Source organism: Vombatus ursinus, unplaced genomic scaffold (assembly GCF_900497805.2).
Source record: "Vombatus ursinus unplaced genomic scaffold, bare-nosed wombat genome assembly UNPS02014794.1, whole genome shotgun sequence".
Lineage (NCBI taxonomy): Eukaryota > Metazoa > Chordata > Mammalia > Diprotodontia > Vombatidae > Vombatus > Vombatus ursinus.
The window spans coordinates 2478130-2499619 of record NW_020954572.1 but is presented as its reverse complement, the minus strand read 5'-3'; the positions used below and the strand labels follow the sequence as shown (position 1 = coordinate 2499619).

Below are 21490 nucleotides of genomic sequence, written 5' to 3'. Positions count from 1 at the left end.
TTGAAAACACAAGTGTGTGTAAACTTGTTAAAAGATTTGCAAATGGAAGTGGGTGAAACATCCCATTTTCTCCCGCTCTGATCACTGTGGTTTTTGCCCCCCTCCTTTTAAATCATTGCATCAGGAAATCAGGTTAAAAAAATAATCAATGGAAATTTGTCGTAGTAGGTGGAACTCTTCTAAGCTGCTTGCCTCATCATCGTGATTCTAGATGGGCCCTTCGCTTGTGCCCTGGTCCACAGTGCCACCAGCTATTGGGAAGACGCTTTGGTGGCCAGTGTTGCCACACAGTGCTGCTGGAAGCTGGGGGACACAGCAGGGTTGCACCCCAGTCGCTGGTGCTGTAGCTTCACCGAGGTGTTGGTCTCACTCTCCACGATCCAGGAGGAGTCTTTGCCCATCACGTTGCTGCAGCACCCCGCACTGGTGCCCCGTGTCCGCTCCCCTGCTAAGCCACCAGATGGGTCAGCCAGGAGCTTGCTGTGGCTGAGTGGGGTCGTTTCCAGGTTCTGGCCTTGTAGGACGGCGGCTATGTGGTTCAAGAGGTCAGTGAAGAATTCAGTCACACCCTCATAGCCTGAGTGAAGAAAAGAAGAAAAGAAATAAAAAAGAGAGATGGTTTCTTTTTCTCTAGAACCACAGAGGCAGAAGATTAAGAGATGGAAATAGAAATATAATACCAAATGTTAAAATTGGAAAAGACCTACCTCAGAGATGATCTAATCCAATCCATTCATTTTGCAGAAGTAGAAACTGAGACCCAAAGAAATTAAGTGAGCTGCTCAAAGTCACACAGCTAGAGGCAGGACTAGAAACCAGAGCTCTTTCTATTTACCACACCAATGCTCTCTCCCTCCCAATAAAATAAGCAATGTTAAGTGCTGTGGATAAGGGCTTTTGCGGGGGAGAAGAACTAGAATCTTGAATAAGACACTGTGGGGCATCACCCTCATGATGATTATCACAGCTCATGACATTTGTGTACCCCCCCCCACTTCTCTTGCATTTTAATTAGTGCTTTTTTTTTCAACAATTCTATGAGGAAAGCAGAGAAGAAATTAAGATTTCCATTTTACAGCTGAGGAAACAGCCTGGAGAACAAAGTAATTTGCTTTGGAATCTTCTGCTCTAAAATGGCTCAGATCCCACCTTCTGAGGGGGAGGTGAGGGTCTTTCCTTTCTAGACTGTATACATCACTCCCCACTCTCCACCCCCAAAGCTAATGTCTTTACTTTTTAGATTACATTCACATACTGTGTCCATATCTTGTATGAGCCCACATGTTTGCATGGTGTCTCTCCTATTAGAATGTGAGTTCCTTGAGGGCAGCGGCTATGTTTTTTACCTTAAAAAAAAAAATCCCTGGTGTTCAGCACCTTGCCTGGCATATAATAAGCACTTAATAAATGCTTACTGGCTGACATGTAATAAAAGTACCCTGAGCTCAGGGACTGGCCCACTTCTGTGTCTGTTGGCCTTAGCACAGTGCTAGGCCTACAGTAGAAGGGAGAGTGTGAGAAGAAAACTACCTAGTCAAATACACGAGGCAGCAGGAACTAGAACTGCTAGTTTAAGGATTTTTGAGAGGAAAAATGACAGGAGAAGAGACATGTGAGTCATGTGTCTGTTATTTCTTTTTTGTGCCCAAGATCCCTGGAAAGTGAAGTCACTCAAATCCCCAAATTCTGATGTCCTAAGGAGGCCTCTTCCTTCCAACCACACGAACAAATTAATTGCTCCTTCCCTAAATCTATATAAGCACTCTGCTAAGATAAACTGCTCATCTCATCCCAGGACAAGGATTTTCCTGACATGGGCTTTGGTGAATGGATTTCCAAGAGCAACCAAATAGGTTTAGAATATGCATGGGAAGCAATCTTATCATGTTTTCTTCTCGGAGCCAAAGTTATGCTGACTTACAAGAAAGGGCTTTAAGGCTGAACTGGACAAGAGATGATGCCTGGATCTGTATGAACCACTCTGGATGGTGGGAGGAATGAAAGGCAATAAATACCCAAGTTCATATCCCCCCCAAATGCTGGTTGTCTTTAAGAACTGCTGCAGAGAATTTATAGATATGTATGGTATCTCTCTAGTGGAGTCTTACTTTGATGCCCTATCATTGCCTGGTGGTGTCCCTGGGCTCTCTATGATTATTTCAGGGAAGCATAACCTCCAGCAGGTTCTATGAAGCAGAAAAGGCTTAAAATATGGGCCCAGGGGCAGACTGTGTTCCTGCGGTCCAAGAACTAGGCTAAATGTGGAAAGGCTCATCACCAGGTGTAAAGTAACCGAATTTTTTTAGTCATGGCAACTCTTGGAGACAAACTAATAAGTCACTAAAGGGCTGCAATTTTTACTACAAAGGGAGTACCCAACGAAATTTTTGTAGTTTTGGAGGATTAGTGACATAACTCTTTAAAACACAGAACTATCTTTCACAAAATGGACCAGCTATCCCATCTGGAGAACTTTGATCCAAGTTCCAACAATCTCTCTGAGTCAGACTCACAATTATCAAGAGTTAGTTGGAGTCTCTCAGTAGGAAATGAACATTGCTAAATGTATATAACTGCTATTCATTCACCTGATGCTGAATTGATCTTATGTAAGGCATTAATCAAACTGGAAGGTTTAAAAAACCTATAATTATAATTATGACACAATAAGCTGAAAGGCTATGTCATCATATTTTAGGAGAAATGTTAAGTTTAGAATATGAAAAATCCATTTATCCTTTCCAGAGATGACCTTACTACCACAGAAGAGAAATACATGCCCACAAATAATAGCTAACATTTAGAGAGCGCTTTAAAATTTACAAAGCACTTTACAAATATTATCTCCTTTTATCTTCACAACACTGGGAGGTAGATTTTATCCCCATTTTACAGATGAGGGAAACTGAGGCAGGTGGTGGTTAAGTCACTTGCTGAGGGTCACATAGCTAGGAAGTGTCTCCCTGGGAGGACCTGAAGGCAACCCCCTTAGAGGGAGCAGACTTTGACTGGCATACTGATGGCTCCTGCCTCAGAAATGAGGAAGGAAACTTGGATGCAGGTTATGGAATCACTACCACCACAGAAGTGATTGAAGCTTCATCGCTACCTGATGCCCATTCGGCACAACAAGCTGAACTTGTGAATTAGGAAAGGGAAAAAGTCTAAGGCCTGAACTCAATTCAAGTCTTCCTGAATCCAAGTTCAACACTCTATATGCACTGTACTACCTAAGTGTCTAGTCTCCTATTCTTACTGGTGACCATGGGATATTTTGGATGGAAGTTTTGATTGGTGCCTCTAAAATAGTCTTGTGATGTATAATTTGTATAATATTAGAAATTATTGTGTATTTTTAAAAATTATAAATGGTTAACTTTTTCCCCTTCTGTCAGTCATTGTAATTCCAGATACAGAACACTGTTTGGGAGGATGAAGAAGGACAGTACGATGACAAGGATTCCATGACAAGAGATATAGCTATGGTGTAGTAGAGTGGGAGGGAAAAAGATCCAAGTTCAAGTCCAAACACACAATGGTGTGTGACCCTGGCTAACTCATTGAATCTCTTCAAGTCCCCCCCAAGGGAACTCTCTGTAAGACTGTAAGCTACAGAGCAGGTATAAATTCACAGAGGTAGAGGGAATTTCTTTGCTGGATCTTCTTCCCTATATCAGTGTGGGTGTATATATACATACAGACACATGTAAAATAAAATCTTTCCCACATAATGGGCATGAATGCTCAAAAAGTAACATACTACTGAATAAATGCTCTTAACATGTGAGTGCATATACTTCAAAAATCTGTAAATTCATCTAGGTAGGCCTTAACAGACTGTCTCCATAAGCTTCTGTGACAAAAAAAAAAACAAAAAACCAACAAACAAACAAACAACAACAAAAAAAAAAACAAAACAAAATGAAATACAACACCTAATCAACACTTTCAAATCATGCATTATCTCTGGTCCTGACTGGTCCAGTCAGTCACTGGACCCAAACTCAAAGTCTTTGCAGTATGTTAGGACTTTACAGAGCTCATGCTATATACCCTTTTATACCCTATATACCCTTTGATACCCTGGGTTCTCCATGATACACTGCAGATCAAATATTGTCCTTCCTATTTCATTCCCAAATAATATAGTCACAGCCTGATAAGACTGGTTTAGTCTAGAAAGAGACTACTTGTACACATCCTGGATGCTAGCATTAAAAATGAGTAGGAGTAACATCTACCTAGATCCCTACCACAAAGGTTAAGTTAGCTTTTCCCTAAAAAGCAATGAAAACATAGTCAAGACTAAGATCATTCAAGAGATTAAGGTTCAAATTATTGATGTTGCTTTCAGGTTGTCTAAATACAAAAGCACAGCCCTGAAATAACTCAGTTATGGCTTAGCAACCTTGACTCATGGAAAAAACATGGGCCTTGGGAGTGAGGCGATTCGGGTGTCTAAAACAACCTTCCTAATCCTTAGATCATTCATGTAAAAAACAGACAACGTCACCTTCTTTCTCATATGGTGGTTGTTAAGGATCAAATAAGATCAAAGGCCTTAAAAAACCTTAAGGGAGTTACATAATTGTGAGCTATTATCATATCAGCAGTCATAGGGACCTGACCACTTGCTCCTAGGATTGAATGAAGATGGCTCAGTCTGACTGCCGGGCACCATGCCTGAGAACAAGATCTCTTGGGTAGAACAAGTCAAAGTAAAACCAGACTGCATTAACTCCAACTCTGCTCATAGAATAGAGTGAAAGAAGAGAGGTTCCAGCATTCATATATGTAGAAAACAGGGGGAAAAAACCCCTAAGCTTAGCCTTCTAATTTATACAATGTTCTGTAAATACCCTGAGAATTAAGCTGTTCCCCAGCAACAGCCGAATATGCAAAGATGAGGTCCTCACTGAGCCACCACCAGCACAGAGTTGCCTTCTCTTAACGAGACCCTTCCTGTTTGTTGGTCACAGGTTTGGGTCACCAAAAAGTGACCCAGGCATGTTCTAAAAACCATTCCTATAGTCTGTGAAATCTCACAGAGCTTCGCTTTAAAGTAAAGAAGAATTTTTTTCAGGAAAAACAAAAACTCAGTAAATGTCACAAACTCTGTTGCTCATGCCTCCCAGTCCTGACACCCACCTTATTCCCACAAACTGGGTCTATTTTAAAAGTCAACTAGCAAAGTCAGGCAAGGACCCATGTGAGAAAGTGAACCAAGTCAATCTGAGCCTGGGCAGTACTGTACAGGAAAACAACAACAGTTTTACATGTCTTTGTGGCTGACACCAAGATACACCTCTGGAATATGCAAAGGCTAAATGGTACCAATAATGGGTTTTCCTGGAATCAAGAGTCTGGATGATCCTCCTAAAATGACTGACCTCTGACCTATACTTCCATGTTAGGTCTTATCCCTAGGCTAAGAGATGAACACAGGATCATAACTGTAACTGGGAAAGAAATCTGAGAAGCCACTTGCTTTATTTTACAGGTAAGAAAACGAGGCCCTTTATTGAGAGGACCAGGGCAAGAGGTGATATGAAAGGTCTAAGGAGAGAAAAAGTTTGGACAGTTGCTATGGAGAATGTAAAAGTCAAGAAAAAAAAATAAAAGATTTTCACAAAGCAGTAAGAGCCCACTTAAGTTAGATAACATAATGAGGAACAAATGATATATTATGTACCAAGTGCTTTGCAAACCTTCAAAGGAATACATAAATATTAGTATCGTGAATGAGACGTAACAGAGCTGAGAGGCAGTGGTGCACAGTGGATTGTAAAGACAGAGCTAACCTTTGTGGCCAGAATACTAGGGTTCAGATCCAACCTGTGACACAGGAACTGGCTTGTGATGCTGGGCTCACACAGCCTCCCAGTGCCCCTCAGGCAACTCTCAATGAGCAGATAAAAAAGTGGTGAAGTCCCTCACAGATACCAGACCACTATGGCAACAAACATAGACACCCACCCAGTTAATTCACCAGGCAAGAAATCATTTATATGGTACTTTATGAAGCACTTTCCTTACACCATTCTGTGAGGCAAGAAGGTATTATTACTATCCTTTTAAAGAAAAGGAAACATTCAGACTGTGTAAGGAGGAAGGGACAGGATGTTCTGTGGTACAGACTGGCTCAGACTTGGGTCCACAATCTTCTGGCTCCGAGTTCAATGATCATTTCAAGATTCAATCCAATTCAACAAGCATTTGTTAAGGTCTGAATATCTATCTCCAAGGTGCTAGGGATACAGAGCCAAAACAAACAGTCCTTGCACTCTAGGAAGCTTGTATCTTAAGGAGCACACATTGCTTCTTAATGTAAAGAGAAAAATCTGATAAGACAGGGCCCTTGCTACAGCTCCCCAACCTGCCACCAGAGACTATGTTACAGCAGCTGCTCCTCCCTCTGCCCCTGGACGCAGGAGACCTTTTGAGGTCCCCGTTACCTAGATACTTCTTTCCCCAAGTCCACAAGGGAGGGGCACATTCATAGCCTGGTAAATGAGCTTATCAGGCACGTCTCTCTGCCTGGCTTCCAGACTGACTTTATTTTAGCTACATTTTTATCAGTCCTTAAAGCACAGCTCCTCTTCAATTTCCTGTCCTCCTACCTTTGCTGTTACTGAATAGGGAAACTAAGAAAGAATATGAGACGTTAGTGCTGGAAAGGGCCTTAGAGAACCTGCAGTTCAAACCACTCATTTTACAAAAGAGAAAACTCCCAGCCCTGATGACTGCTGTGAAAACAGGGCTTGGGCCAGATGATTGCTAAGGTCCCTTCCTACTCTAAGATTCTGTGAGGTGACTTCTCTGAGACCCCAAAGCCAGTGAGCAGTAGCGATGGGACTAGAATTCAAGTACTATAGGCTCAATGCTCATTTCAATACAGGACAATGCTTCCCAAATACTAGAAGGGAGAACTCAGACCTCTGTAAAAAGGGCTTGTCCTTGGACATGTCCCAATCATTCCTGCCTCTGCTGACCTGCATAATACATCTTTCCTGCCTGGAAAGATCTCTCTCTGCCTAAATTCTAACCATCGTTACAACTTTCTCCTCATAGCTGTTCCACAGACCCAGCCAAGACCACAATGATGCCTCTTTCCTCTGAACCCATAGCTCTTATTATCTATGTCATTCATATGGCATTTATCTTCTACTATACAGCAATATACCTGGGATGGTTACATAATGTTTCACCCATACTTTTCTTGTCTTTCCAGTTATGTTGCCAAAACTTTGTCATTCATTGGCATAAATTTTAGAAACCAAACATTGTCACTTCCAACTCACAACATGGCATCAGAGCAAGACTTCAGTAGCAATATATAAATGTAAGCTATCATAATGATTAAATGAGATTCGGGTTGAATTTATTCCCTCATAAAATACAAGGTTGGTCAAGATAAGCGAATCATAGACTTAAGGGCTGTAAAGTTCACCTCATAGTGCCATCCCCTCATTTTACAGATGATGAAACTCAGGCATAGAGAGCTTAAGTGACTGGCCCAGGATAGCACAGGTAGCTGCGTGATCAGAGGAGGATTTAACCCCAGGTATCCCTGACTCTAGGTCTAGCAGTCTATCCACGATGTCTCTTCTAGCTGTAGAATTCTGCTCAAAGGTTTCATATTCTAAGATGTCTTCCAGCTTTAGCATTCTATAGTCCAACTTGTCAATGTTAACATTCTATATTTTAATGTCTCATCCAGCCCTTACATTTGGGGAGACAAAAAAACCTGAATTATGTTGCCTCTTTGACTCCGGGCCTCAGCATATCCAACCTGCTCGTTTCCCTCCTCTGGGTCTATTTTTTTCTCTGCAAAATAAGAAGGCTGAACTCTAGATAATCTCTAAGGTCCCAGATGCCTTTCTTCTGCCTTCATTAAGTCACACTCACACATATTCTAATCTCCAGGAAAAAAAGCCAAAGGAAGATGATGCTGGAGGGAATAAAGCTCTTGCCTATTTTAATTATTTTTTTAAAAAAGTATTTGGTCTCTTTTTACACCACCTTTTTTCCAAAAATATTCATCTCTCCTCCCCAGCAAGTCATCATTTTTCACAAAGAATAAAGAAGAAAAAACCCTGTTTTAGTCTTAACAGCAAAGAGAAAAGGTGAGAGCTTCCCAATAGAAAACCTGGCATATTAGAAAAGTGTTTCATTGTCACAACTCAAAAATCATCCAGAAAATTGTGCACTCCCCATCCCCCCTCCCTCCTATGTAAAAGCTACTGGGAATAAGGCTCTGAGTTTTCCCCCCAAGGAATCTCAGAGTCAAGTACCTGAATCAAAAACAATATCTAAGCCATTTACAGAGACTGCTACACGAACAAAACATCCTAAGAAAAGCATCCAGGCAGACTCTAGAAGGATCAAAGAAACTAGCTCAGGGTCACTGATGCTGTTGTTCTCAGTGGAGATGCAAAGTGAATGCTGGTGAAGGGCCAGCATTTTAGCAACTAGACCACATTGCCCCTAGCTCGTGACCAAGAAAGGACTAGTTGTTGTAGCATATTTTTAAGCAAATGCAACCAAACACAAGGATCCAAATGGATGACTCAACAGCAGAAGCGACAATCCCACACATTTTGTGGGCAGTTTTCAGTTCGGAGATTGCACAGGGCAGTGTGCAGCTTTCACAGCACTGTGGCAGTTATGTGATTTGACCCCTGCAGCAACCTTAGGAGGTGGATCGTACAAACATCATCTCCCATTTCACAGATAAGAAAACTGAAGCTCACATCTATCCACTCCAACACCTAGCACCTTAGAGCTCAGTCCAGGCCCTCATTACCTCTTGACTAGATTTCTATAACAGCCTCCTACTTGGACCCCCGACCTCAAATCTGTCTCTGACCCCTCCAGTCCACAATATACACAGCAACAAGTGACCTTCCTCAAGCTCAGATGTAATCAGGTGATTACTCCTACTCAACCAACCCCAGAGGCTTCATACTGTCTCCAGGATAAAAAAAATAAACTCCTCTCTTTAGCTTTTCAAAACCCACGTAATCAGAGCCATCCTATTTTTCTAAGCTCACTGGGCACTCTTGCCTGGAATGATAGACTCTGTCCTTCACTGGACCTCAGAATCTCCTCTCCTTCTTTAAGCTGAAGCTCAAACACCATCTTCTGCGTGTGGCCTTTTCTAAGCCCCACAACTGTGAGAGCTTTCCCTTCCTCCTTTTTACCTTGTATGTAACTACTATGTGTGTGTATTCACATTATATTTTATGCTCTCTATATATTTTATTTATATTCAGTGTCACCTCCCTACCCCCATTAGAATGTAAACTCACTGTGAGCGCAGACAGCTTTATTCTCTGTACTTGTATCTCCCGTGCTAAGAACAGTGCCTGGCACATAGCAGGCATTTAATAATTACTGGCTGATTGATTCTAGTGCCCTGTCCTGCTTCTTCTGTTAAGGTACAGTGGATCTCTCACAGCTGGGCAGACTATTTCCTTCAGCCCCAGCCCCAGGACCTTACTCTGTTCAGGGTCAAAGTGGGCACCAAGAACCTAGGAGAGAGAAGCAAAATTCTCATCCTTGTGCAAAGCACTTCCCCAATGACAGTTAAGAGGGTCTGTTCTGCCTTTCTACCACACGTATTATTCAATTTCATCCTGACTCAGATTTTCCAAAGGCTTAAAAGCTTGTTTTTTGCTTCATAAGGAAGCCTGAATCAACAAGGTAAGTGGAAAACACACACACACACACACACACACTCTCTCTCTCTCTGAAAACTGATCTGCTTTCTGGCTATCTCACAGTGAAATCAGATACACTTGAAAGTTGGTAGAAAACCTGTTGCTTTTTCCTTTCGGGGTTTACAGGTACTCTCATCTGAAGAGCAGGGCAGTTTACAGACAAAATCTACAGACTGTTCCAGAATAATGATCTAGGGTGAACAAAGGCAGAAGAGCTATGACCAAATAGATTGAAGAGAATTGGATTTTATTAGCTATGTAACCTTGAACAATTCACTTAACCTCTGTCTTCTGCACAAGTCACTTAATCCTGTTTGCCTCAGTTTCCTCATCTGTAAAATGGGGATAACGATAGCTCTGCTACTAACTACATAACTTTGGGCAAATCACCTAAGCTGTCTGGCTCTCAAGTTTCCTCATATCTAAAATGAAGAGGTTGCACTAGATGTTAATATTAATGATGATGATAACATTTCTATAGAGCCTACTGTGTGCCAGGCACTGTGCTAAGCGCTTTATAATTACCTCATTTGATCCTCAAAACAACCCTGGAAAGCAGGTGCTATGATCATCCCCATTTCCTACCTCACAGGGTAATTAGGAGGATCAAATGAGAAAATAATTATAAAATGGCATATTAAAAAGGGGGCAGCCAGGTGACACAGTGGATAGAGCTCTGGCCTTGGAGTCAGGATGACCTGAGTTCAAATCTGGCCTCAGACACTTGACACTTACTAGCTGTGTGACCTTGGGCAAGTCACTTAACCCCATTGCCTAGCTAAACAAACAAACAAATAAATAAATAAATCCTTATTCCCTATGGGGGGCAGCTGTCACTTAACCCCCAATTGCCTCACCAAAAAAGTAATAAATAAATAAACAAACAAACAAATAAATAAATAAATGAATACTTGCAGTATACTTCCTACAGTGTGTGGCACATATGAAGTGCCACACAAATGTTATCATCATCATTATTATAAAATCCAGTGTAGCCCCACTTGGTGTTTTCTTGGCAAAGAGACTGTAGTGGTTTGCCCTTTACTTCTCCAGCTCATTTTACAGATGAGGAAACTGAGGCAAACAGGGTTAAGTGACTTGTGCAGGGTCACACAGCTAGTAAGTGTCTGAGGCTGGATTTGAACTCAGGAAGATGAGTCTTCCTGACCCCAGGCCTGGTGCTGCGTAGGGGTTGGATTAGATGTTTTCTAAGGTCTTTTCTAACTCTAAAATCTATGATCTATGACCATAAAGGAAAGAACACATTAACCACTGTTGGGCAGAATTCCACGGCTCACGATCCTTCCATGGAGCCTTTGATGTGGCCCAGAATGGGAAGCCTAGAGGCACAAAAGACTCCAAACCTCCTGACCTGACCCTTCACCTGGGCTTCCTTTAAGGATTCATAGCTGAAAAGATCATCTAGGCCAAGTCCCTCATTTTACAAAGCAGGAAACTGAGGCCTACAGTAACTAATCCAAGGTCACACAGCCAGTTAGTGGCAAGGGCACATTCACGCCCAGGACCTGTACCCTCCAAATCTTATTTTCACCATAGGAGCTCATAAGCTCAAGTGGGAAACGTGATCTCACGTGGACAAAATAGAAACGTGACATTAGTGAACATGGAAAAGGCTTTTGTGTTTAATGGCATCCCTCCCGTGCTACCCTACACAACTGTCTATCAAAGCACGAGGTATGCAAGTCTGACGTGTCAACTGTAATTGATATAAACTCTCAACAACTGTCCAGGCAAGCCAGACAGAATTTCTGCCCCAGCAAACAGCACAGTAATGACAATGACAATAATAATAATGGGGGATGTTTATACAACACTAAATAGTCACAAAGTGCTGTAGGGATTATTATTTCACCTGAGCTACATGACAATTCCATGAAGAAATTTAGAAAATTATTATTCTGATGAGAAAACTGAAAATCAGAGGAAAATTTGTGATTTCTCAAGGTCACAAAATAAGCATCAGAGCCAGGATTCAAACCCAGGACTTCTAAGAAATCCAAGACAAGAGCTATTCCCATTATATAACACTGAATTCCTAGTGGCATTTACACAGAACAATCATCAGTTTAGGGTTAGGGACTGGATCTGGGATTTTACTTGTATAAGGAATTCCCAGGTGAGTAAACTCCCTCTACTAATGTAAGACATCACCTTCTCTGTAAGTCTTAGAGAGCTGCCAGAGTCACATGTGGGGTGCTAAAGGCAAGATTTGAACCCAAGTCTCCCTTCTTCAAGGCCAGCTCCTCTCTCCACCATGCTATGCATATACCTCTCTGAGCAATCCTAATGGTGACAGTAATATATTACCCTTGGTACAGAAATTGGCATTACTAAGCCACTGAAGAGGCAGCATATACTTTATGAGTTGCCTGATAGTACTGATATAATCCACTCCCTTTCTTGCCCTTATGACCAACAACATGTCCTGCTAAGTTACAGATACAGTCTCCAGGAAGAGGAAGGAACAATGGCTTTGGAATCAGAGGGCCTGCGTGTGAATACAGGTATACTTTGTTTTACTGCATTTTGTTTTATTGCACTTCAAAGATATTGTGGGGTTTTTGTTTGTTTTTTAACAAACTGAAGGTCTGTGGCAACCCCAGATTGAGCAAGTTTATTGGTGCCATTTTTTCACAACTGCATGTGCTCACATTGTGTCTCTATGTCACATTATGGTAATTCTCCCTACATTTCAAATTTTTTCATTATTATATCTGTCATGGTGATCTATGATCAGTGATCTTTAATGGTACTATTATAATTATTCTGGGGTGTTATGAACTGCACCCATATAAGACAGCAGACTTAACCAATAAATGCCGTTTGTTCTGACTTCTCCCCCAACCGGCCATTCTCTTTCTCCCTCTCCTTGGGCCTCCCTATTCACTGAGACGTAACAATATTGAAATTAGGCCAATTAATAACCTTACAATGACCTCTAAGTATTCAAGTGAAAGGAAGAGTCAATTCATGTGGCAAATTCCACTGTCATCTTATTTTAAGAAATTGCCACAGCCACCCCAACCTTCAGCAACCACTACCCTGATCAGTCAGCAGCCATAATCACCGAGGCAAGACCTTCCACCAGCAAAGACATGATGACATCACCATGTGATGACTCAGATGATGGTGAGCATTTTTATCAATAAAGAAATTTTTAATTAAGGTATGCACTTTTTTTTTAGATATAATACTATTGTACACTTAATAGACTACAGTATAGTGTAAACATAACTTTTATATGCACTGGGGAACCAAAAAATTCATGTGACTCGTTTTACTGAGATAGCCTAGAACTGGATCTCTGAGGAACACCTGGACCAGCTCTGCCTCCTAGTAGCTGTATGATTCTGGGCAAAACATTTAACCTAACACTCAGTTCAGGCTAGAACCAGATGATATCCAAGGACCCTTCTAGAGTTAAATCCTTAAGTCACTTCTGCTCTTAAGAACTCAGTTTCTCCATCTGTAAAATGAAAGGACTGAGTAAGATGATCAATACGACTTCTTCTAGCTCTAATAATAGATAGCTGGTCAGGTCTAGAGGCAAAGAGAATGATGTTCTGTTAACTAGCTAAACAGCCCATCAGTGAATAGATAGGGTTCATGACTTTGGGAAGCTGGGCAGCTTTTACCTGGGAATGCGTTGACATCAATGACTGCATGCTGTCCCGTCTGGTTGTTAATAATGATGTCGATCCCAAACAGCGATACACCAAGTGCTTGCCGAAGGGCCTTGGAAATCTCCCTGATGACCTCATCTGAGGGCTTCTCAAATACGCCTTCTATTTTGTCCAGCTACCAAAAAGAAACACAAAAGTTCAAGTGTGATGTACTTGGAAGCATTCAACTGTTTTGAAGAAAGGAAGAAGATAATCGAATTTTCAATAAGATTTATGTCTTGATTTGTGCTTCCCAAAGAGGCTCCTCCCTAGGCTCATGATCTGCTTATTTAAATTCTCCTCACCCTTCAAGATCCAGCTCAAATTCCACTTCCACTGTAAAGTCTTCCCTGATTATTCCAGACTACATTGACTAGGTACAGCTTTAATTTTTTATACCCAGGGAAAAAAGTACAAACTACTTGAGGCAAGCACGGCATGAAAATATCTTCAAATAAACTTTTTAAAGATATTCAGTTCAGAGAGTGGAGAGACAGAGATCCCAGGACAATGACACCTGTAGGCAAAGACCCTGGGATATCATTAGGCTAACATCAAATAATACCATTTTTGATAACACCAAAAAGGAACCTAGAAAGCAAAGTTCTGGGCAAAAAAAATAAGCCTTTTTTACAGCACAGGTAATATTTTCATCATAACTGTTGAATGAAGGCAGAGGATTCAGGATTCAAATTTGAAAAGTTAACAATTCGCTAAAATAGTATCAGAAATTGTGTCATAATACCAAAACCAAGAAAGGATTAAGTAAAGAAAGAAAACTGTAGACCAATATTACTAATGAATTTTGATGCAAAAGCTATAAATAAAATCCTATCAATGAGATGGTGCCTAAGAAGGGATTTTAGACTTCTGGACAATAGCATTGTATTTATTTAGCAAAGCACAAAAATCACAAAACTGGGAGATAAATTAAGAGATCAAATGGTTCAATATCATTTCCCTGATGAGAAAACACACCCAGAAAGTTAGGTAACTTGCCTAAGTTCACACAGCTCTGGAATGAACTGAATAAGTAAATCACAGAAACTGAGCTGGAAATGAATGAAGAGGTCATTTGTTTTGACCTATGAGAAGCACTAATTCAACAGCATTTAATTTGATGGGGGGGCATGCCGCAGGCAGCCATTCACCAGTTTCAAGAGTCCCAGGAATAGGGAGCTCACTACATAAAAAGAGAGTGCAGTATAGTAGAAAGAAAACTGAATTTGGACTCAAGGGATCTGGGTTTGATTCATCTACTTATAATCTGTGTGACACTGGTAGTTACTTAACCTCTCTAGATAACACAGTGAACAGGGTGCTGGGCCTGGAGTCAGGAAGATCTGAGTTCAAATACAGCCTGAGACACTCCCTAGCTGTGTGCCTTTTGGCCAAATCACTTAATCTCTGGTTGCCTTAGTTTTTTCAACCTTAAAAGGAGAATAATGACAGTATTTACCTCACAGGTTGTTGTGAGGATCAAATAAGATAATACTTGTAAAGAACACTTAACACAGGGCCTGGCACACAGTAGGTACTATATAAATGCTTATTCCTCCCCCCTCCCTCTCCAAATGAGAAGGATAGAAGGGATAATCTCTAAGTTCACTGTCCTATATTACCTATATCTGGACAGCCTATTAGTGAGTTCTTATTATTAGTGAGTTCTCTCATATATTGAATCTCTCTCCTTATTTCTTCTACCTGCTGGGCCTAGTTTAATTCTTTAAAGTCACACAGACCTAGTCTATCCTCTCTTCATGAGAGATTAGACATCAGCCTTTTCTACGCATGCTTGTCTTCTCTGCCCAAATAGATTACAAATTCATGGCAGGCAACAATCATACCTTACATTTCTTTTGTATTTTTTAACACGGCTCCGGCACAATGTTAGCACTCAATAAACCCATGCTGGTATCTCTTGAGTTCCTTCATGCCCATAGAATATGAGGCATGATGACTTATAGAGCTAACACATCTAAAACGAAAGGAGACTTGGAAAATGGAACCACATGGCTGTATCTTTTAGAGAAAGATCTATGATTCAACAGCTGCAAGAAAACTAACAGATAGGTATTTGGGCAGCAAAACAGTATTTTAACACATTTAATTTGGGGTCCTTAAACTATGCACCCATACATTTAAGGGTCAACCCTCCTTGTTCCAAGCCTGGGACCGGGCCATAAGTCAACAGAAACTACGTACTATGTGAACCCCATGTGACACCTCTCATTTTAACACTCTTAGATTCTTTTTTTTTTTTAAAAGAATATATGTTGCCACAGCTCTGAGCCCCAACTGTGTCTTGTGACATTAATAATTCATTAAGTTCGTCTCTTGGACTATTCTCATCAAGGTAAAGGTCAAATGCTTTGGCCCTAATGGAACTAGCTCAGCAAAAAGAGTAAAGTATGAGATAAAAAAATAAAATGAAATCTCAAATTCTTGCCCAGATGGACACACTAAAGTTTATAAAAACAAGACCAGGTGACACCCAACATTTGTGAAAATGTCTATCAGGCAATATAGTTTTCATAAATTGCTTTAAGATATCTTATTATTTATTAATATTATTAACATTTATTAATATAAAGTAATATTTATTAATATCTGTGAGGGAAACTGAGGAAGATCTTCCCCAGCCCCTCGTGTAACCACCTCATGATCTGACATAAAGAATGTAAATTGGAGCAAGGGTACCATGGAGACGGAACATTAAGTAACCAACAAACTATGTTACCCGGGGGAAGCAATTCTTATCTCAAGGAACATTTTTCTTGAGAGAAATGTATAACTGTGAAAGGACTTGATCCCTCCTTGGAGATTTACACAACAAACAGGTATCTGGGGCTCTGATCAAGCTCCCACCTTTGTTAAAATGTGTATGTATCCAGGACCTGAGCTCACCAAGGATATGTACACAAAACAAAATATTAAGATTGTTTTCCCCTGGTTTACATAGATATAAAAGGAGCATCTGAAAGGGGATTTTTTGGAGTACTCTGATGTCAGAGATAGGGACAACAAATCTCTGCTGTTGCTGTCAGGGGCAGATTGCGTGCACCGCCCTTGTTGAGTAGGAGCAGGACACTGCTCCTTCGGCCTCCTGATCAGACCTCTTGATCATCTCTAGACTCCCCAGTCTTGTAGGTATTTGAGCTCGCCTGGTCAGTGAGTGTGTATCCTTTCTTTTCTTGATTTTGATTATCACTTATTGCATTGAATGTTATTTTCATATTCATATGCTTGTGTTGCCTTAATCATTATTAATCACTGTAAAATAAACGTGATTGTTAAGGTTGTACTGAGTACGTGTCATTATATCCTGAGATCCGAACCTAAAGTGAAAGTACTGCACAGTCCGTAATCCTTTTGATTACAATATCTTATTGATCTTACTAAGTTTATTAACTAGGACAGCTAAGTGGTACAGTGGATAGAGTGCTGGCCCTGGAGTCAGAAGAATCTGAGTTCAAATCTAGCCCCGGACACTTACTAGCTGTGTGATCCTGGGCAAGTCACTTAACCCTGTTTGCCTCAGTTTCCTCATCTATAAAATGATCTGGAGAAGGAAATGACAAACCACTCCAGTATCTTTGCCAAGAAAACCACAAATAGGGGCATGAAGAGTCAGACACAACTGAAACAACTCAACAAAACAAAAACTTTATTAACTATCACAATACATCACATTTCTATAGTATTTTATGGTTTACAAAGTGCTTTTCTGACAAAAATTCTATAATGTAGATGATGCAAATATTATTTTGTTGTTATTGTTCAGTTATATCCAGCTCATTGTGACCCCTCTTTGAGGTTTTCCTGGCAAAGATACTGGAGTAGTTTGCCATTCCTTCTGCAGCTCATTTTACAGATAAGAATAATGAGGCAAAAAAGGTAAGTGACTTACTTAGGATCACAGAGCTAGTAAGTATCTGAGGGCAGATTTGAATTCAGGAAGATAAGTCTTCCTACCTCCAGGCCTGGCACTCTTTCCATTGGGCCACCTAGCTGTCCCATAAAAATACTCAAACAAATAAAAATTATTGTTCCCATTTTATATTTAAGAAGATGATAATAATATCTGCAATGTTAACCTCAAGAAGGAATTGTGGGGAAAAAAAAACCCAACATAGTTTAAACCTTAAAGTAATACATAAAAAAGCAGGGTGTATTATACCTGGAACATAAATTTTACCTCCTCAATCCACATTCCAACAAGGTAAACGGATGGGCACTACACCTACACTAAGAATGAGAAGACCTACCTAGGTTAGAATATGAAGCCTCAGTTTCCTTCACTGTAAAATATAATACTTTCACCATACCTACCTCTAAAAGTTGAACTCTATAAAAACTTTATAGCATTTACATAAGTAAATACAATTAACATCTGATGACTGCTGTCCTGCGTTTGGTTGAGTATCTACATACTACGATGTATATAAACTATATGCTAACTACCATGACTAAAAGCTGGTATCTATACAGGTTTGTGAAATATTCTACATACACTACCACTTCTGATCCATACAACAACCATGTCACATAGGTACTATAGGTTATTATGATGATTTGACAGATGAGAAAAGCGAGGCTCAGAGTTAAAATGGGAAAAGAAAGAGAAGAAGCTAATATTTTTGAAGCACTTAAGTTAACATTCTGAAACACTTTACATACTGTTTGATCCTCACAATAACCTTGTGGTGGTGGTGATGTTCAGTTGTTTCAGTTAGGTCTGACTCTCCGAGATACCATCTGGGGTTTTCTTGGCAGAGATAATGGGATGGTTTCCCATTTCCTTCTCCAGCTCATTTTATAGACAAGTAACTGAGGCAAACAGGGTTAAGTGACTTGCCCAGGGTCACACAGCTAATAAATGTCTGAGGCTGGATTTGAACTCCAGAAGATAACCCTTCTTGATTCCAAGCCCAATGTTCTATCTACTGTACCACCTAGCTGTCCTCATAACTTTGTCATGTAGGTGCTAGTACTATCCTCATTTTACACACATGGAAAATTGCCTCTATGAGAAGTTAAGTGATTTACCCGGGATCCGCAGCTCATAAGTGTCTGGGGCAGGATACAGACTCAGTTCTTCCTGACTTCAAGTCTGGCATTCTATGGACTATGTAACTTAGGTGCTTTAAATAGTAATCTGAATATTTATAAAGCACTTTAAGATGTTAAAAAGTACTTTACATATATTAATTCACAGCCAGTAAATGTCAGCCGTGGGGCTGAAATGTAGGTCTTCCTTGCTTTTAGATGTATCACACTTTCCTCTCTATGCTTTGTTGTTACTGACTTATACACTGGCTATACGCTGATCTTTATGATGCATGACCGGGGAGAGATACATGTGGCAATGGAGGACACAGGCAGGCATTTCTAATACTAATTCTCACCACCTGAGCCCGGGGGGAGAGAGACCTTTGTGAAGCAAGTGTTCCATAGGGGTCCTGTGGGTGATATTTTTAGAGCTGCCTCATATGGCAAAGGGAACAGGTAATTTCCTTTCACTTGTCTATTTTTAAATACTGCAAATCATATGGGATTTCTGAAAAGGAAACCAGCACCATCAGGGTACCAGCCCACCTTTCTGAAGGAATGTCTGTGTTAGAGGCCAGCACTGCCCATCAAATGTGTGCATCAGGCCTTATTGCACTGCCCATATTCTCACACAACTACTAAGCTATTGCAGCCCCCTAGAGCACAGGAAGTGAACAAAACCAAGCAGTAGAAGAATCATAGATTATTGAAGCTGAGAGAAACCTAAGAATAACATAATCTCAAAACATCTTCAAGCTAGAAAAACAAAAACAAAAACTCTGAAAACAGAATATTACAACTACAACATGACAACTTCAAAGGATCTCAGAGATCCTATAGAAACAACTCTTTCATTCGAGAGAGAAGGAAACTGAGTCCCAGAGAGATTAATGAGATTTGTTTAGGGTTATATAGCTATGACATAATAAGGCCACAATTTACAATCTCTTAGTCACTCTGGATTTTACAACACAAGAGGTAAAAAAGACCACAACCATAACATGAACTCTGTCCAACTCTACAGTGTATAAAATTCTTATGTGCTTTGGGATTCTGCTAAATGTGAAATACACCACAGAATTCAAAATAAAAAGATTAGGAGTAGATAGGAGCTATGTGAAAGGATTAAGATAAAATGGATCAAGACAAAAAATTTGCAATTCCTGGTGGAACAAGCTTTAGCAAGGAATGAGAAGAATGATGAGAGAGAGAGAGAGAGAGAGAGAGAGAGAGAGAGAGAGAGATGACTTGGCAATGTTATCAAGCAAGGCCAGTTGTGAGGTGCTAATTCTAAATAGAAGAATCCCTTATAATGCAGGGCACTTTAAGGTTTACAAATGTTCCCTCATTAAAATATTGTAGGATAGGGAGCACCAGGATTATAGATGAGGAAAATGAAACATGCAGAAACACAAGATCTCATACCTTTAGGGGAAGCTATGTGGCATAGTAGATAAAAATGAAGACAGCAAGCTCCGAGTTCAAATTCAACCTCAGATATTTACTGTGCGACGACTAAGCAAATCACTTAACCTCTGTCTCAGTTTCCTCATAAAATGACGAAAATAGCACCTACTGTCCAAGTTGGTTGTGAGGGTAAAATGAGTTACTTGCAAAGTACTTTGCAACTATTAAAGTTTTATTTAAGTACTGGTTATTATTATTATTATGCATATTATCGTTGTTATTACTATTACCAATTTAGATTTGGGACTTAAGCCTAGTCTTTCTGACTCCAATTCAAGTATGTCGTCTAACTCTTTCATAACTATGTAACATACTAGTACCCTTAAGATCATCTTTCAATTACAACTCAGGCTTGCTTGGAAACAGGAATCACAAGCATCATAAAGTACTTGATTTGTACCTCTTATGCATTCATCATGTATTGTTTTCTAACACAGCTTATGGCGTATTAAGATTTAGAACTGACAGAACTTTTGGGATTGCCTAGACCAATACATTCAATGTCGTGGGTGAGGAAACTGGTCCAGAGAAGTTAAATAACTTGACCAAAATCAGAGAAGTATGAAGTGGCACAGCTGGCACTGAAATCCAGGTTTTCTAAGACAGAGAGAGAGAGAGAGAAAGTGTGCACACATGTGCGCACACGCACACACTATACTACTACCAGATTTTGTGTTCCATGAGGGAAAGAGATCTTATTTATCTTCATCTCCCCCAGCACGGGGGGCACATGTTAACTATTTAATGTATATCTGTTGGTGCTCAAGACCTTAGAAAGGAGAGAACCCAGAAAAGTTGTAAAAATGATTAAAAGTTTGGAAAATGAGATGGAGAAAAGTAAAGGTAAACAGCACTATTTTCAATAGAGAAATAAAGTCTGAAGGTTGATATAACTATGGTCTGCAAGTAAATGCACAGGGATGATAATAGAGAAACATAAATGATATGAGGAGAGGAGAAAAAAAATCAAAGTAATTTCTTTTTCCCCTGAAAATCTTGTGAAAATAGAGAGCAAAAAGCTCTCACCAAATTACCCTGTGGCTCACAGATATAAAAGCAATTCAAAATCTTCCAGGAGAAATACCCTAATTATATATATTCTCTCCCAGGGTATCCATTATTGCTCCTTACAGAACTCTTCATAATGCTTGGATACTGCAATGATTGTTGCTAGGGAGAAAGTCCAAAGCAAATAATAAAACCTACTTTAAATTGTGACTGTCTTGCAAGTAGTCTCAATTAACCTTAACTTCCCACATGACCATTCAACCTTCTGGACTCTATCCTATAAAATGTACTCCACGGAAAGCATTCATGTGCATAGCTAATTCCAGCGGTGGAAAGACAGGTACTTACTGCTGTCAGGACGGAAGATGACTCTGGTTTTGACACGTTGTGGCTGTTGAAGAATATTGATTCTCTGTCTGAAATTGACAAAAAGAAAGAAGGAAAGAAGGAAAGAAGTAAAGAAGGAAAGAAGGAGAGAAAGAGAGAGAGAGAGAGAGAAAGAAAGAGAGAGAGAAAGAAAGAAAGAAAGAAAGAAAGAAAGAAAGAAAGAAAGAAAGA

General features: G+C 40.1%; 1 protein-coding gene across 3 annotated transcripts in view; it reads right to left on the bottom strand.

Annotated features, from left to right (window-relative positions):
• Positions 1-21490, bottom strand: part of ITPK1 (inositol-tetrakisphosphate 1-kinase) — a 307786-nt gene continuing 286296 nt past the window's right edge. For all 3 annotated transcript variants that reach the window (XM_027870122.1, XM_027870121.1, XM_027870120.1), the window contains exons 9-11: positions 21281-21348; positions 13379-13541; positions 1-577 (exon numbers count right to left, since the gene is read on the bottom strand). In XM_027870122.1, coding sequence (XP_027725923.1) covers positions 252-577; positions 13379-13541; positions 21281-21348 — 557 coding nt within the window. In that variant the 3' untranslated portion in view covers positions 1-251. The remainder of the gene's footprint in view (positions 578-13378; positions 13542-21280; positions 21349-21490) is intronic.